This window comes from Microchirus variegatus, assembly GCF_963457635.1.
Source record: "Microchirus variegatus genome assembly, chromosome: 1".
Lineage (NCBI taxonomy): Eukaryota > Metazoa > Chordata > Actinopteri > Pleuronectiformes > Soleidae > Microchirus > Microchirus variegatus.
The window spans coordinates 12,569,135-12,588,647 of record NC_139802.1 but is presented as its reverse complement, the minus strand read 5'-3'; the positions used below and the strand labels follow the sequence as shown (position 1 = coordinate 12,588,647).

General features: G+C 38.8%; 1 protein-coding gene across 1 annotated transcript in view; it reads right to left on the bottom strand.

The window, feature by feature from the left end:
* cdkal1 (CDK5 regulatory subunit associated protein 1-like 1) overlaps positions 1-19,513 on the bottom strand; it is a 230,031-nt gene that overhangs the window by 87,134 nt on the left and 123,384 nt on the right. The window contains exons 9-10 of the mRNA XM_083894656.1: positions 15,049-15,215; positions 2,606-2,751 (exon numbers count right to left, since the gene is read on the bottom strand). Of these exons, the coding sequence (XP_083750782.1) occupies positions 2,606-2,751; positions 15,049-15,215 (313 nt within the window). The remainder of the gene's footprint in view (positions 1-2,605; positions 2,752-15,048; positions 15,216-19,513) is intronic.

The window sequence follows — 19,513 nt, the reverse complement described above, 5'->3', positions numbered from 1 at the left end:
CTTTTTTCACATTTTGCAGACTGATAGGGCCTCCAGAGTCCCAAATATAAGGATTAAAATGATTAAAAAGTTGATTTTACATAATATGGGACCTTTAAATAAAGAAAAGAACATGGAACAGCAGAGGTTCGGTGAAGGAAACAAATAGCAGTGTATGTTTTGTAGAAGTAGTAAAAAAATAAAATGAGAATGTCTTTCTTAGAGGTCAACTGATATGGGTTTTTCTGTGGCCAACATTTAGTCACTTGGCAGACAGAGAGCCAGGGATCGAACTTAAGACCTTTCAGTTTAAATGAAAAGAATAAATAACATAAATGACAGTCGAGCTTGCACACAGGAGAAACCAGCAACATTTATTTCTGTTTCTGGTCTGAAGAAACCTAATGAATCCATCACCTCTTGTCTTTCTAGTACCTACTTAATGCATAAATACATGCGTTTACGAAGTATTTGTTAAGGAAGTCGGGACCAGGGGTTATGATAATAACACACACACACACACAAGTCATGACACTCTGACACTGCTGCTCACTTCACAAGAGGCCAAAGTGTCCGCTCAAAAACAATGTAATAGACAAAACAGCGTGTGTTTATTTTTCTCTCTCTCTCACACACACACACACGCACAGTGTGTATACCCTTACTGTTTCCTGCACACACAGCCACACTTACTCATACAGTGGCTGTGTTTTTTGGCTCGCCTGAAGCCCTGGACTCGATCCCAGACTCCAAACTGTAACTCAGCCATGACTGCAGCAGCCAAGTGGATCAAGGATCCCTGGAAGTGCACTGGCACTGGTTTGACACCACCAACCAGCATCACATGTGTATTTGAACATGTGAGTTTAAGTAACAAAAGCCAGAAACTCAGTAACTACACAAAACTTTTACAAAAAAAAGAAAAAAAAAAAGAGGAGGATTATGTAAACAAAATCTTGTGACATGCATTGTACCATGTGTGCGTGTGTGTGTGTGTGTGTCCATTTGCCACAGAGTGTGACTGGATCAGTGTCACGGAGTTTGAAATTCTATTGAAAACAACTGGAGGAGAACAGAACTCCACTCCACTTAGCAATTATCTAAAAGCAATGCAGAGTACAAACACCAGAATATATTTACTTTGTGACAACAAAATAACCTGCAACTTTAAAGGACGTATTACCTGGATATGAATATGATTTATCTGAGAACAGTGGTGTCATGTGACCTAAAAGCGGATGGAAGTGAATCTATATTTATTGTGTACTATATTTAATTAAAAAAAACAAAGAAATAAAAACAGAGATTATCATAACAATGCTTAAATATACTGTGCCAGGTTGCCAGGGTGTACACACACACACACACACACACACACACACACACACACACACACACACACACACAAGCACACAAAATGGTTAGATTAACAAGGAACACCCTGACCATATTGTAGGGCTTATATAGTGAGTATACGGTGCCATACAAACACAGTAACCAAATCAATGGTAGACTTTATTAAATTATTATTAACTGCACTGAAAATATGAAATTACCATACTATCTAATGAATACTACTATACTATACTGTGGTTTGAGTGGTTGTAGCGAGTATATCGTCAGTCACCACCACCCCCCCCATGCGGGGTGCTGCTGCACACGTACACGCACACACATGAAGGCGCCGTGTGTGTGTGTGTAATAGAGAGAGAGAGAGGGAGTGAGTGGAGGGGCAGGGAGATGAATGAACTGAAAGATATAATGATATTGATGTTTTTAAATCGTGTTGGGGAGAAAAAAAAAAAACAGAATCAATTTGTGCCGGTGTGTGTGCCGATTCCCCTGCCAAGCATCGTATCATGCGGGAAACTCCGAAAATGTTTTGTTGCACTCCGATCATTAGATCATACAATAATAACTTAAGATTTAAGGTAGAATTTAGATTTTTTTGTCATTCATAGTGTTTTGTTACGACGGAGAATTAGGGCCAAACAAAGAAAAAAAAAAAGTAATCTTTCGGGCATAAAGTCTTAATATTATGAGAATAAAGTCAAAGTATTACATTTAACATATTTTTGTATCATTATTAAATCTAAAATTTTAATTTAATTTCTGATTGTCTTAATAATGCTTGTTAATAGTGACTTTATTCTCTTAATAATACAACTTTATTTAATATTACACATTTATTCTTGCAATATTACACCTTTAGTCTCATAATATTACAACTTTTTCAATATTACACGTTTATGCTCATGATATAACGACTTTATTCTCCTCAATAGTCCGTCGTACTCAACTTTGTTGATTAACCATCCTTCACATGTAATGCCACAAAAGATCTTACTCAGATTTAAAAACAGATTATCTGTAATAAAGCAAAAAGTATTTTTGTCATTTTATATGATAGCTCAGATTGACTCTTGCGAGCGGCTATACTTAATAAAGTTATACATAGGAATGTACATGGTTAGCTTAAGCCATGTGTGCTGGTCACTGTGTCTGTGTGTGGTTTGGATGAACATGGTTTGACAATGAAGCGTGTGACGAAGACAAAAACATAATAAAAAAAAAATCAAAGACGCAACAAACAAAATCTGAGTAGAGACAACACGCGTCGCCGTACCTCTCTCTGAGGAAGTCCACCACTCTTTTGAAGTCCTCGACGCAATACTCTCTCTTCATATCCATGAGGACACTGTCTGAGGCCGACTGCACAGGAACATGAAGGAAGGCGTAGACGCGCGGATGATTCAATACCTTGGCCATCTCCTAATGAGACACAGAGGAGAGAGGGAGAAAAGTTCAAAATAAGAGTTCAAATGCCAAAAATATCACTGAAATACCTCATTTACCATATTAAAGGTCTCGTATCATACCCTATTTCTCCAAGTTAACCTAGTTCCCTGGTGTCCTAATGAACACATCTGTGTGACATGCTTTGGTCAAAATACCATAAGGATGAAGCACCACAGCAGTTCAATCACACTGCCAAAACAGCCCTGTTCAGAACTCGCAGTTAAGTATAGTATCTCTTTAGGTCCACCTTAAAAAAAGTAAAACGAAACTTAAGGGACAAGAAATTACATCAACCACAGAGGCTACAGGGAGCTAACATCAGTTAGCATTTGGGAAAGTGATCATTTGAAGGCTCTAGCAGGCACATTGCTGTCATATATAACATGTATCCACTGGACAGATAAATCCTCTGAGGCTGGAAGTTTGTGTAGGACTCTGTTCTGCACTGTGGAGCCAAGAATAGACTTCGGGGTTTTCAGAAACCGTTGCATTGTTGATTTTGCATGATATGGGACCTTTAAATAATTATTTCACAACACTGTAGTTTATTTTCATCTCAATTTAACTATTGTATATATATACATATATATGTGTATATATATACACACACATGTATGTATATATATATATATATATATATATATATATACACATACATAGACAATGTGCAGTGAGCTGTTTAACACAAATAACATAATAAATAATAAAACGGCTGCAGAATTTCAAAGGGAGGTTTTTTACAGAATCATGTATGAAAAGGTTTCGACACGTGTTAATTACCACACAGTCTCACAATAACACTGGGCACATCTGACAAACATGTTGAATTAGAGGTGCAGCCATAGGAGTCGTGTAGTTGAGAGTAAAAATTCTAACTTATTACTTGATTATAAGGTTAGTCAATTCTAAGGTGACTGATCATGGTTCCATTAACATTCCCGTCTCTTTTCAGAGCTCTATACACCCTAGACCTTGTACTCTGCCTCACTCTTTTTTTATTTTTTATTTTTTTTTCATTTCAATGTTGGGAAAAAGAAAAAAAAAAGAAAAGAAAAGCAGCTCCGATAATTCATCACATACAAATAATAATAGCAGATCCAAAGTCAAATGTGTCAAGGCTGCTCAGGAGGAGTCCTTTATGTCTGAAAAAGTGGAGAGCTTTTACAGAAGCATGCAGGTGCACATCTCAGGTCAGAATGTATAATTAACTCAGGATTTCTGGCCAATAGTTTCTGTTCTGCTTTCACTTAAGGAGCGACGCTCGGGGTAGAGAACACGCTGGACAGAATATGCCTGAATAGAAAGACCCACGCATTGTGCTCCACAAATAGCGTAGACCTTTTTAGGACCGTATGCTTATTTCTGGTGAATCTTTACTTTTGGAAACAATGTGCTTGGAGGAATTGTTATGGCTTTTTGTATTATATATAAAATAAAATAAATCAGTTTATTACACGTTCTCAAACTAAATTAACGAAAAACAATTGAGCCCATTGAGGTCAAAATCCCTTTGACACAGGTGACCTGGCCAAGAAATCAGTAGCATACGTCATAATAAACATTAGATTCAATATAGGAGACAGGTAACAAACAATTATTTATGTAACAGTGTGTAATGTTAACATACTCCGAAAAAGAGCTGCAACGATTACTAAATGATTCATCAACTACTGTGATAATCAATGAATCAGTTTGCGTGATTTTTTCAATAATTAAAACAAACGTAATTTTTCAGCTTCTAAAATGTGAATATTTTATGGTTTCTTTGCACCATTTGACAAAGAAATCATTTAAACTGAATAATTTTTGATTGTGGACAAAATAAGACGTTCAAGAATTTCATCATTTCCATGTTTGGGACAGGCAGATAAACATTTTTCTCCAAAATAATAAATTAAATGGCTATATTGAACCTACAACAGTTCAAATCCAGAGAATGCTTCCACACGTCTAACTCGGAACCATTTTTGTCAATGTATACGGTAAATACCTATAAGAAGAAATGAAAACATGGCGGTGAAAAAAGACACCCCACAAGCAACACTGATCATATTGGTTCCCCTCTCTCTTCCTCTTACACTTTTACCAGAAACAACAGCTAGAGTGACATGTTGTCTTTTTTCTAATAAGCCACATTAAGTAGAAATGCTGGCATATTTTTTTTCCTTTTCTCTTTTTTTTCTTTCATTGCCACATCAGTTTTCCTCAGCACAAGAGCTGGAGAGACTACAGATGTCAGATTGTTCTGATGGACATAATCAGGAGGAGATCATTACCATACTAATCACCACAAGAAGGAGAAAGAGAGGGGAGTAAAAGAAAAAAAAAAAATGACTTAATGATTTCCTACAAGAATGTGCTGATTGCAGTCCATCTTCTCAATTAAGATCTATTGTGTAAGGTTCCCCACTTCACACGCATACAGAAAAGCATATGTGTGTGTGCGCGTTTGTACATGCTCATACACACACACACACACACACACCCACACACACACCCACACATGAAGACAGACAGCTCAGTTGCAGCACCACAGGGGGTTGACCACTGGAAGCTCCAAATTATAAAGAATTAATTTGGTCTGAAAATGGAGCTTGATTGGTGACAGAAATCAGTCTGATGCATGTGTGTGAGTGTGGTTTATGCATTTTAAAATATACTGACTTGTTTCAAAAGTTACAATAAGTAAAGGATTCTCTTTTATTTCTCAGCATTGGTACTTTCTTGAGTATACTTTTTTTTTTGAGTCCACAACCACGGGACATCTTCAGTCAACTGTGATCAGCTGACAAGGAACGATATATTTGAAAAAGAAATGTCACCCACCCTGAGGGAAATTGACTTAATTTGGCAGTGATCTTTGTGATCTTTCTGATATGCATGATACATTCTTGATAAATACGGCACATTTCATACAGTCTTTGCAGCCTCTGGTTACTTTATGATATAAATAAGTCATTGAGTAAACTCTTATAATTAGCAGCTGTTTTTATTCCATTCTTGTTATTAAATGAGTCGATCTAGTCTGGTTATTATGTCAGTACAACACGTCAGTCAGACTGTCATGGATATGGGGTCATGCAAGCGATTCGTTCATATACGTGTGTATGGATTTCGGTGCATGTGCACATTTTTAGTTTAATATGACGCTTCAGTCGCATCAGAAAAACAGACAATTAGTGCCCATTGACCTGCATGTAGCCTGCAGACAGCCTGTGTGTGTGTGTATGTATACACACTTGTATTTGTTACCTCTTTAGCAGAGGTGGAAAGTGATTAATTACATTTACTCGCGTTTTATGTACTTGTAGTTAAAGTAAAACTGACATCAGCCACAGAGGCTACTGGGAGCTAACAGCAGTTAGCATTTGGAAAAGTGATAATTTGCATTGTTGTAATATAACATGTATCCACTGGACAGATAAATCCTCTGAGGCTGGAAGTTTGTGTAGGACTCTGTGCTGCACTGTGGAGCCAAGAATAGAACTGTTCGTGGAATTTGCAGACTTTCGGTTTTTAGATACGGTTGCCCTCACCAGCACTCTCGCGTGTTTTACAGACAAAGCGGAGCTCCGCGAGACAACAATTCCAGGAATTTAGTGCATTGTGACGTCCCAATGAGTGTGGAAGTCAACATTGCGTGTTTTATCACCTGTACTTAGACTGAGGAGGACCACAAAAACATAGGTCATCTTTTTTCACACTTTGCCAACTGACAGGACCTCCAGAGTGCTAAATATAAGGATTAAAATTATTAAAAAGTAGATTTTGAATAATATGGGAGCTTTAATTAAGACACAAGGAGAAATTTAAAGAACTTGTGACCTTCAACCTATTTTGACTGACACATTGTGTTTCCATATTTTATTTTGTCAGTGCTTTCATCTATAAAGGTTTGCCTTTAATTAAAAACAATTCATGTGAGATTTGTGTCTCACAAAAGAAGTAAGGTACTTTTTTACTTTAACTTGAGTACATTTTCAGACGAGTACTTTTACTTGTACTAAAATGTTATCAAAATAGTGGTACTTTTACTTGAGTAGAGTATTTCAGTACTCTTTCCACTTCTGCTCTTTAGGACCTACTCTGGCATAAATACATAAGATGGAGACCAAACCTGGTCCTAATGAGAACCTCCTTAGTCAGGCATTAACTGGCTGTGGTTAAGGGTAGTGGTAACGCCTTTGTTAAGACAAATGAATGGACGTCAAGGCGGTGTCCTAATGAGACTAGCAGCAAAAGTCTGTGTTTATGTGTGTGTGTGTGTGTGTGTGTGTGTGTTTGTACACAGACAGTTACATGAGTGTACGTTGAAAAGGTGAGCGGGGTCTCGACAGATCGCATGCTAGTCTGAGTAGCGGGACACCAATGCTGACAACTGGGGATTAATCTTAAAGGGGAGGACTTTTCATTCACACAAGCCATTTATCATGTGTGTGTGCGTCTGTCTGACAGTGCGTCCCATCCTCCAGTGATTAAACAGCACTGTGATATGAATCTCTCTTCTCACCAGTCCCTGCGGAGTTGAGGCCTTTTTTTTTTTTTTTTTGATGTTTAGCTGCCGCTGACAGACAGTTTAGTGAGTCTAAAGTGAAAACGATTCCGTGATGAGTTAGATATTGCTCAACAGTGCCCAGTGGCAAAAAAATAAAAAATTAAAGTGCTGCTTTAATGTCTTTGCTCCTAGGTGAACTATCCATCATAAAGCAACATTCAGGGAGCTTTAACAACCAAGTATTTTCTTTGCTGCTTTTTTTCACTTTTTAAATCAGCCTTGACGGTGATTCAAGCTGTACTATTTCTCACTCTCGGTTCTCTCCTCCCTCCTCCCCCCCACGGCTCTTTCTCTCTCTCATTCACACAATCAGACAATCCTTTCATCTTAAGTTGATCAGCTCAGATAAAGACATGCACCCAGGCAGACAGATAACTGGCTTAGCTCAAAAAAAAAATCTAAAAACTACCCCCTCAAATCAGATAGGACTGAAAAGGACATACATGGGGGGGAGAGGGAGGAAGTAGATGGTGGTTTGACGCCAATGTGTTCACACCATGAGCACGAGATTAATCTCGCTCACGATTTCATACTGTGCCTGTTTGTCAGTCACTCTGTGTGCCGGTTTTTTACAGAGCAAAATATGAATTATCTGCGTGTATTCGTTTTAGTCATAGGCACCGACTCTGCAAGGCTGCACCGATCCATGTGTGCCTGTTATTTTTAGTCTGTTTGTTTAAATCAGGTTGCTTCATTTTGTGTAAGAAAAAGTGCAAATAACTCTCTCATGAAAAAGGCTGTGCAAAGAACGGAATAAACAAACTATGAAAAAAAAGAGCGAGAAATGACAAGCAAACTACGTTTTAGCACGTGTTCTCCAGAGTTAAAAAGCCATTTACTTTGATTTGAGCCTGTTCTGTTGTGACACATTTGGATTTTATTTACATTCGTGGGCGCCACTTATTCTAATTAGTGAAATAAAAAAAAACTGTAATTGCTACAGTGCTGCAATGTCAATGTAAGTATACAGAATATACAATATCTTATTTGTATTTGGTATATAATAAGGACAAATTAGTGACTGCAAAAAAAAAAAAACACACACAGCTGGAATCCCCAAGTGCCAACACAGACAGAAATGGTTTCAGTCTGGTTCAAGTGAAATTACTGAAGCAAACACAGTGTATGTGGCACCCCAACTGCCTGCACACAAAGTCACACAAACCCACACATATCAGAGTATTAACTGCGTTCACTCTGGGGAGTCTGGAGAGAAAAAGATTCTACAAGCTGCTCCCAGGATACTAAGTGGCGCACTGACACGCAAAAACGCACACAAACGCACACACACACAAGCGCGCGCACTGAGTTGGTGGGAACAGTATTCGGCAGGGGGAAAGAGAAAGTGAGCTCCCTGTGGTATTAAGCATTTCAAACACTTCAGGCTGCACCAGATTTTCCCTGGAGGGGCATTCTGGACCTGCAGCACATCACACAGTACAGATATGTAGTGTACAGTAAAAAAGGGAAATTTAGTGCATGAACCACCATTTGAACGCCACACTGTATTTGTGCTATGTGTATTATATGACTGTTGAGAACATTGTTTTACTTTATCACGTTCTCTATTTTGCATGAAAAAAAATACCTCAATCAAAATGGATTTTTAGTTCTCTTTCTCTCTCTCTCACACACACACACACTTTAATGTGCAATTGTGCCCCTTGGGAAAAATATCTAAGGAAATATTTAATAACAGACCCAACCTAAGACCGCTATATGTATTGCTTATTTCAGATGGGAACCTAAAGCATTTAAAACTTCTAGACATTGGTGAGGAGAAGAATGGTGTGAAGAGGCTCATGGGAAAAAGACACATGAGCCTCTGCACACCAGAAAGGGTAACGCTGAAAGACAATGATAAGTTAAGTCAGAGTGTATCGCAAGCGTAATTTTCATTACCGTAATTACGAGACGTTTTGTGCTATCAGAAAAATTCCAACGGTTTCTGAAAGCTGAGAAGTTGGTTATTACGGTAATTTCACTTGTGCCGTTTATGGAGAGCTGAAGAATCAGCGTCTTTGTCACCAGAGAGGAGAGAGTTGGAAAAGCATATGTACAGTCTAAAATTTTTTGGCCTGTTTGTGGAAATTGAGACAACAATTTTAAATATGTTTTGTACTATTAAAATTTCAACTTTATCATGCAAAGCATGCAGTAAATTGTAAATAACTGCCAGATATTGAACGTTATTATGGAAAAATGGGCAAAAGAACTTACTAAAAGGACATTTTCTTGCCCTTTTATGGTTAAAATAAGCAAAAAGAAATGTTGAGGCTTAGGTGTTAAAGAGGAACACAGACATCTGTCCTTAAGTAGTATATTGATAGAGGAATTTAAGTAAAAATATATAATTAAATTCAAAGTATGGCTGTTCACAATGATATGCGCCCAGTAGGATATGAAATGGTTTTTAAAAAAGATAAAAAAAAATACACACACACACAGACCAAGCCAGCATTTAAATCTTACCCTTTCAAAAATCTAAATGCACCACAATAATTCAGAATATATTATTCACTGCATTGGGTCATAAGTCATAATTTGAAGTCATGACAGAATTGCTTCACTGGAAGAATCCACTTGGTGTTGGGTCGCTCACACAATGCTACATTAGGCGTCTAATGTGAAGAAGCTCCCAAAGGCTTCATTAAAATGACAAAAGGTCTGAGAGAGGGTGTGTCCAAGAGTGTGTGCGAGTACAGATGTGTGTGCACATCATCCAAGTGTGAAGGTGTGTGTGTGTGTGTGTGCGTGTGCGTGCGTGCGTGCGTGTGTGTGTGTGTGTGTGTGTGTGTGCATGTTCTGATATGAGAAATATCAGTGGATTCAGAAGATGGAGCTTTCACTTCATTATGAGTATGCAGTAGTTTGTCATTCTTTCCAAGGCCCAGCTGGGTTCCGGGGGAACTGGAGACAGACATATGCCTCTTTGTCACTGGAATGTAAATGCATAACAAAAAAAACAAAACAAAAAAGAACAAAAAGGAGAATTAAGAATAATGAGGAATAAAATTACAGGTTTTTTTTATAGTCGACATTCGCTTATAAATTGTTTTTTGGATGCAGGATGCATTCAGTCACAGGGGATGCAAAACACTTCATCACTACGTATGTTACAGCAACATCTAACATGAAATAATCAACAATCAAAAAATGTCAAATTGAAATTACTCGTCGTTTGCAAAGATGTAGTCATCACACTACATCATACACAGTGCCAATTTGGTTGCATCTTTGGAGTGATACTACATTTTTATAGTAGTATATTAGTTTTATTAGTTTCATATTTTCAATAGAGTTGGTAAGCTATAATAGAATAAAAGCTGCCAGTAATTCTGTTTATTGTATGTTTGTGTCATTTTAAATTCACAAAATAACATTTTCAGTGTTGATTATCTAACCAGTGAACCAATGCAGCATATTGCACAGGTTAGAGGTTCTGAGTGTGGCAGCGGGCGAGTCCGGTGGGGGTGTGTAGCCAGGGATCAACCCTATGAGTTGGTACGATGGGGAGGTTGAGCTTTGGTGGAGAGTTTCGGACGAGTAGATTATGGAAGAAGTGATGAGGGAAGATCCTAATTACTTTCTGTTATGCACTTACAATTACGTGAAAATACAAGGTATTAGCCTATGTTCGGATTTGTTTAAATGTCTTCGAGAAGGCATGTTGATTCTTCTTCTTTTTTTTCTTTTTTTAAAGTGGACATATCTATTCTTAGCTCCACAGTGCAGCACAGAGTCATACACAAAGTTCCAGCCTCAGAGGATTTATCTGTCCAGTGGATACATGTTATATATGACGGCAATGTGCCTGCTAGAGCCTGCAAATGGTCACTTTTCCAAATGCTAACTGCTGTTAGCTCCCAGTAGCCTCTGTGGCTGATGTCATTTCCTGTCCCTTAAGCTTTATTTTTTTTAAGGTGGACCTAAAGAGATACTACGAAACAGCGAGTTCTGAACAGGGCTGTTTTGGCAGGGTGATTGAACTGCTGTGGTGCTTCATCCTTATGGTATATTGACCAAAGCATCACAAACATGTTCATTAGGACACCAGGGAACTAGTTTAACTTGGAGAAATATGGTATAATATGACCCCTTTAAAGTGCAATTTACAATACATATTGACATTTACTGTTACAGAGAACTTTAATGAAAGTTGCTCATCGTTGTACAGCTGTGTACGACATAGAAGTCGATCTGAAAAAATGAGACGTCATATTGCCCTACAATATACCGTAAGCGCAAAATGAATTTTAAGCCACACGGCCAAGCCCTAAAATACAATATTAAGTGTGAAGAATAAAATGTCAGCCAAGTGAGGAACAAGGAATAAGCATTGTTAGAGATACTTTTTACATGCAGCCACTCAGAAAGGAAACACTGAAGGCACGATGCAATCAACAAAAATGTCAGAGAAAAGTGGTCGACGAGAGGTGATTGGGTCTTTAACTGCTCCATTCAGTAAATGGTGCCGTGAAGCTGTCTACCTCTTTCTGGGAAAAAAACAGGCTGCACATAAGGAGAAATTGTGTTCTTGTGTGACAGAGACTCAGACAGTGATTTGAGTGACTATGTGTGAAAGAGGATCATCTTTTAGTGGGAAGTGGAGAGGTTACTTGGCCTTTTCAGCCTCAATTAGAGCCACTCAGTATGATGCCGTTATACAAGTGCCGGTGTCCTTCGCAAGAATAGACAGTGGAATATAATTTGGCCTTTACTGATGTTGAGGATGGCTAAATCTACGGTCATCCTATCATTTGCATCGCTGTGATTGTCACCATTGTGAGAAGAATTAGAGCAGAGCGACAGGAAAGAGTCGTAATTAGGAGAAAAATAAAGGTATAAGGTGAGTTATAGTAATTAAAGTAATTATAACTGTAATGAACGCAAAAAAAATGGATATTAATTAAGAGAAAGAAAAGTTAAAAACATGATCAGAGAGAGAACAGTAAAGTTTTCTGCCCAGTTTGTACAGTAGCTGTTGCACCTTATTACAACTAGAGAAGAAGAAGGATTTTGTGAAGAGAGGCTCATAGGGAAGAGGGGAAAGGGTAAATGGAGCACAGTAGCAATGAAAGACAGTGATAAGTTAAAGAGGAACACTCTTATCTGTCCTTATGTAGGTTAATTGACTAAGGAATTAAAGCAAAAAAGATATAATTCAATTCACAGTATGGACCTTAACAATAAGAGGCCCAGTAGCATATGAAATGGTTCTTAAAATGAGAAACACACACACGCACGCACGCACAGACCAAGCTAGTGTGTCATCCTAGTATATTTCTAATTATCAGTTAATTGTTATTCCCTATCATTAGGAGGGTGGTTTTTAATTGTAATGTAGCCAAGCAGAAAGCCTACCTATACATAAGGGGGACAATTAGCCACCTCCATTAACCCCTGGTTAATTACAACCTCCATTGCTGCTTCCCAAAGCACTTTTCTTACTTCTTTTTCCCCCTCATCTCTATCCTCAGGCCTTCATCCCCATTTCTCCGCTACTTCTACCCTAATTTCTTCTTCTTCTTTTTTTTTTTTTACCTTCCTTCTTGATTGTGTAATTCAAACATATATCTTTGTGAGCTTGACATTTTTTTTCTTTTTCTCTTTACACAAAAAAAGTTATGTTTCGTGTTTTTCATCTTATTTTTCTAGGTTATATTATCTTATTTCAGCCCCCCATGGCCTCTTTTTCATTCCTCTGCACTTAAATTTCCACAGGGATGACACCACTGCAGTGCAGCTATGTGAGCAAAACGACAATATTTCAAAAAGGAATGGCATATACAGTCAGGTCACAATTCTCTTCTTTTTGGCTCTATACACCATGGAATTCATTTCAAATCCACTGTAGTGGTCTATTGTCACTGCACATTGTCAGCTTTAATTTGAGGGTATTTACATCCAAATCAGGTGAACGGTGAAGCAATTACAACACTTTCTATATGTGCCTCCCACTTTTTAGGGGACCAAAAGTAATAGGACAAACTTTCATTGTTTAAAGTCAATTACAGCCTGAAGTCTGGAAGGCATAGACATCACCAGACGCTGGGTTTCATCCCTGGTGATGCTCTGCCAGGCCGCTACTGCAACCGTCTTCAGTTCCTGCTTGTTCTTGGGGCATTTTCCTCTCAGTATGGTCTTCAACCAGTGAAATGCATGCTCAATCAGATTCAGGTGATTGACTTGGCCATTGCATAACATTCCATTTATTTGCCTTAAAAACTCTTTGGTTGCTCTTGCAGTTTGCTTTGGGTCATTGTCCATCTGCACTGTGAAGCGCCGTCCAATGAGTTCTGAAGCATTTGGCTGAATATGAGTAGATAATATTGCTCGAAACACTTCAGAACTCATCCTGCTGCTTTTGTCAGCAGTTACATCATCAATAGATACAAGGTAACCAGTTCCATTGGCAGCCATACATGCCCACGCCATGACATTAGCACCACCATGCTGATGAGGTGGTATGTTTTGGATCATGAGCAGTTCCTTTCCTTCTCCACACTAGTCTCTTCCCATCACTGTGGTACATGTTGATCTTGGTCTCATCTGTCCATAGGATGTTCTTCCAGAATTGTAATGGCTTTTTTAGGTGTTGTTTGGCAAATTCTAATCTTGTCTTTCTCTCACCAATGGTTTACATCTTGTGGTGAACCCTCTGTATTCACTCTGGTGAAGTCTTCTTTTGATTGTTGACTTTGAAACACATACAGTACACCTAACCTCCTGGAGAGTGTTTTTGATCTGGCCAATTGTTGTGAAGTGTTTTTTTTCACAGAATTAAACTGATAAGAAAATAATGGTTTCAATCTTGTATTGTACTGGCGTCCAGGGCTATGAAACATATGACACCACTTTACAAATGTGCAAACACAGACGCACACAAATGTTTTTATTCTTGATAATTTCCAGTTTCTCATACTCCAAGAGCCCATAAAAGCAACGCCACTTACAGTAAGAGCATTCACAGCACCACAGATTGTGTAATTGTGTAAAACCTTTCTTTTTCACAGCTGCATTGAGCTGTCTGGGTCTTTATGATTATTAATATTGCCAACAATGACATTTTCATTGACCAGACTGGATTCAAAACTAAAAGATGTTAATGATTTCTTTATTTATCCACATAATTTGGACAAGTAAAATGTCCCCTCTGTTGATTTATTGTATGAAAGCTGGGACTAAATCTGCCTTTTGTCTATAGTTGGTGGTCGAAGGTTTTAAAATAGTATTTTATTAAGCCAACATCACAAAACAAAGAGCTTAAAAATTATTAAAAAAAAAAAAAAAAGATAGATGGAGAAAGGATGGCAATGAGAGAGATATAACAATGATAAAGAATAATGAACATGTGTGTCTGACAAACATGGAAAGGCATGCATCAACACTACAAAGACGGACTGAGAAACAGAGAAATGATAACAATGTCCATTGTTCCATTAGGGAAGACATTAATGACTGATAAAATGAGGTCGCTAAAGAGGACACAATGCTCCCTAATTGACTCATTATGAAGAGGAGAGAATGGACTGACCTAATGAATGGAGTATGAGCGCTGCATCTCAACTGCTTGGTAAGCAAAACAGAATTTATTGAATCTAACAAATGGATTTTATTTGTTCACAGAAAGAGATAGCGGAAGACGACTGTCAAAAACAAAGATGGGGAAAGGAAAAACAACTGTGTATGTTTGCGTGTGTTGGTTACATTACCTCGAGGTGTTCAAGGATGTATGGCGGGTTGGTCATACCCAGCCTCAGCATAGCACCCTCAGGAATCACCTCCACCAATTTCCACAGCAAAGTGGGCAGATCTGTCCCAATGTCTCTACCATAAGCTCCCGTGTCTTCACTGGTCAACCAGATCTCACACACTCCCTCTGGGGAAAAAAAAAAGTTTGAAAATTCATTTAGACTGTTAGTGTTTTAACAATCACAGTGATGTTTTATAGCACATTTGTATGAATACGATGCAGCTTTGTTAATTTGCTCAAGCATTTGAAGTGACATAAAAATGAAGCTGTTATGAGTTTATGATTCCCAATACAGTAATGCCATATTCTCACAGTGTAATGTTCTCCACCGGCAATGTTACATATACAGTACACCCATAATAAGCAGATGTAATTTTCTTGGGAAGAAACGTGACTGAAGGTTTGGTGAAGCAACTGCAAGCGTGGTTTATGTACAGTATAAATCAACACCACCTGATGAGAGACGGAGCCTTCCTCCAATCTCTGGAGAGGCAGCCGAGTTCCACATGCTGATAAAACATTTTACATTTTCACTTCAACATAATACACCTGCGAATGAAGATCAGGCTTCAGCTTTTGTTATAATTGTTTTCAATCATTGCAACCATGTCTCTTTTCACTCCTGTGAAATGTCCATTATGTTTACACAGTGCCAGATTACAAACCTGAGGTTTAACATAACGCTTGTTCTGCGTTTTTCAAAGTGAGGTGGCCCCCATAGCAGTGTAATGACCCATTAAAAGGCATGGCAACACACTGTATATTTATAGATTTGAACGTACATAAATGTTTATTATCAATGTGCAAAAGGATCTTCTTTGCTATGACTTTAGGCAGCTACCGTCGTTACACTTGGGGAAATCGTTAGGTTACTCACGTAACCCCGGTTCCTTATAACCGAGTGAGGTATCTCATACTTTCTTCCCGTGATGATTTAAAATGAACAAGGTTCTCTCTCCAATTGTACTGTTTTATTGATGACATACATGTCACTGTTTATGAACTTTAAAAGAGTCATATTATGTCCTATTTCTCCAAGTTAACCTAGTTCCCTGGTGTCCTAATGAACATGTCTGTGACATGCTTTGGTCAAAATATCATAAGGATGAAGCACCACGGCAGTTCAATCACCCTGCCAAAACAGCCCTGTTCAGAACTCTCAGTTTAGTAGTATATAGGTCCACATGAAAAAAAATAAATAAAAAAAGTCAAACAAAACTTAAGGGACAGGAAATGACATCAGCCACAGAGGCTTCTGGGAGCTAACAGCAGTTAGCATTTGGAAAAGTGATCATTTACAGGCTCTAGCAGGCAAATTGCCATCATATATAATATGTATCCACTGGACAGATAAATCATCTGAGGCTGGAAGTTTGTGTAGAACTCTGTGCTGCACTGTGGAGCCAAGAATAGAACTTTTCACGGACTTCCAGTTTCGGTTACCGTTGCCCTCGCCAGCACTCTTGCGTTTTTTTAAAGACAAAGCGGAGCTCTGCGAGACAACAATTCCAGGAATTTAGCACATTGTGACGTCCCAATGGGCGCGGAAGTCAACATTGCATGCTTTATCTCCTGTACTTAGGCTGAGGAGGACCACAAAAACATGAGTGAGACATCTGGTAGGGCCTCCAGTCCCAAATATAAGGATTGAAATGATTAAAAAGTTGATTTTGCATAATATATGACCTTTAAGCATGAAGCAAGAAAATTCATATTTATATTGTTTTAACACAATAAATCACACAATAGTGATATAGGTTTATTGATTTCTTCAACACCACAAAAAACCAGCATGAATACAATATGAATGTTGATGAAAATGTGGTCAGTAATTTTAGATCATCATCACAGCAGCCTCTCTCACATCGGTGATCCCTTTTCTCATTTTTCTGTCGTCCTTGCCTAAACACTGTTAATGGAGATCATCTCGTGTCAACCGCTGAGAAATGTGTGCCTTATAAACATACCTTCGAGGAATGTGAAGGTCATATACAGCGAGAGGGGACGATATACTGCCTTCATGCTAAATTAGACCAACGCTCACCAAAGCTAGGGCTTAATGATCTCACTGTCATTTAGGTCTGGAAATGGTTGAGTGTCTGCCTAAGCTCTGGTTTCAAAATTATCATATCACAAAGGCACACAAAAATATATTTACACTCATAGGAGCACAAGCTCAACACACACACACGCACACAAACACAAACTCTCACATAAACTCTCTCTCACACACACACACACTCAAAGTCCAATTAGCGAAACACTATCGTTACACTTTGAATGAGCACATGCATCTTTCTGTCCGTCTTTGCACAGCTAATGATAATGATAGTTGTGTGTGTGTGTGTGTGTGTGTGTGTGTGTGTGTGCGTACATGTTCAAAGGCATGCATGGGCCACATAGATTAAAGATGATGACAGTATAATTGTCCGGAGTGAAACCATCTCCAAAGCTCATCATCATTGACGTTAAGATGTGCAAATTATTTCTGGAGCCAGCCACGTCAAGAACATCCATCAATTACATGTGATCAGATCTGCTGCATGAGTGTATAAGAATGCATTCGGGCCATGATTTACATTTGCTTCAGCATGCAATTAATTTAATCTTGGTCTGCTACTCAAAAATACCATAAAATATTCTTCTACGGACTATCTTGAATCAGGGTTTTCCACTTGTGAAAACAATATCCAGCTGGGTAGGAATAGTAGCCAGCTGTTTGGACTGCCTCACAAAAAAACTGTATATCATCAGCAATTTTGCTGACTTAAACCAATCCATCTAAATTTTACACTTGCAACAAGAAATGTCATTATCAACATTCATAAACCTTATTGTTTAACAGCTCCCTGTCATTTCATATTAAGCTCTGGAGTGAATACAGGTCTCTCTGCCAAAGTCCAACTATCGCCTGCGTCATCTGCTTCCCAGGAATGGATTCATTCCTAAACCCATCAAACCAGCTGCACACTTTTCGACGTCACATCTCGGTCCCACAAGATTTCTGGCCAAATTCTCTCCTCATACAAAAGCCAAAAGCTATGTTCCATTGGCCTTGAAGCTTCCAAAACAACATTAATGTGACTTCACTCATAGATTACTACTGAGAGTGCAATATTTTCGATAATATGCTATGAAATACCGCTTGTAATTAGTGGGTTAATCTTCTTGTGACCAGGGTGATGCTTTGGAGAAAGTGTTCAGTGTCAAGGCCACAGTAGACCTCTAATCTTAAACATTTAGGCCCAGGTCATTGGGGTCTGAGTTATGTAACTTTTGCCATCTGCCCAATTTCGTAATGGTCCACATGGATCCAAGGCAGACGAACGTGAGCACAACCTTTTTCAACCCAAACGGTGGTGTACTCTTGTTTTGGTCAACGAGACAACTAAAGGTGCATTCACACCAGCCCTTCTTAATCGAACCCTAGTTCGTTTGTTCAGAAAGTCTGGTTTGTTTGAGGAGGTGTGAATGTGCAACCGAAATCTGATCCGCACCAAAGAAGTCAACTCTGGTCCAAATAAAAACATAGGTCTTGGATCGCTAGTGAATCCAATGCAGGAAGCGGACTACAACGCATGGCATTATGGGTTAAGACAACCAAAACATACGCACGTGTAGAACAATAGTCAGGAGAAATGGCTGACTGGATTTGATGAAGACCAATAGGATTTGGTGCAGCTCCATGTTTTGCTCTTATGTGGCAGAAACAGAATTTGCTCTGCATGAACCAACAGCTGAGTCCATTGTTGACTTATCTTTTCCGCCAGTAACTCTTGATGCAGCGCCGCCTCAAACGAGGAGGAGAATACGTTATTCAAAAGGTTCAGTTTGCTTCACTAAAGTGCCAAAGTGTGAAAGCAAACTCGGTGCGGCTGAATGTTGCAACCCTTGACTGAACCGAGTCCCCAATCGTACCGTGTCTAGCAGACTATTAGGTGTGACAACGACCTAAGAAGACAGTAACCATGGAAACTACCTTAAGGTTACGTGATGAGGTCTGCTGGTACCTAAACGCGTACAAGTCGGGGCCTAAAGAATGCAAGGACATACAAATGAGGGCTACTGGAAAATGAACATGTGATTGAATTTGCATACGCAGACCTCTAGACTGACCCTGACCCTTGTTTAGTATAAATGGAACTGCTACCATGTACGCACATGCAGAAATGTCGGAATGCAAAGCACCTTGTGGAAAGCATGACATGAGCCCAAGTTTCCTCTTCGGCTTGTGCCACACACTCTTTTGTATTTGATGTGCTAATGGTTGTTATTGTTGGCTAAAGACACAGAGATGGTGGCAGTTTCAGGAAACATGAGCGTGTTCTCCCTTTTCTATCTGTTCTGATACAAAGCACAGCTGCTTCCTCTGATTTTGGTACGTGTGCGTGGAGAGAGGTCACAGTGGTGCATATCTTTACATT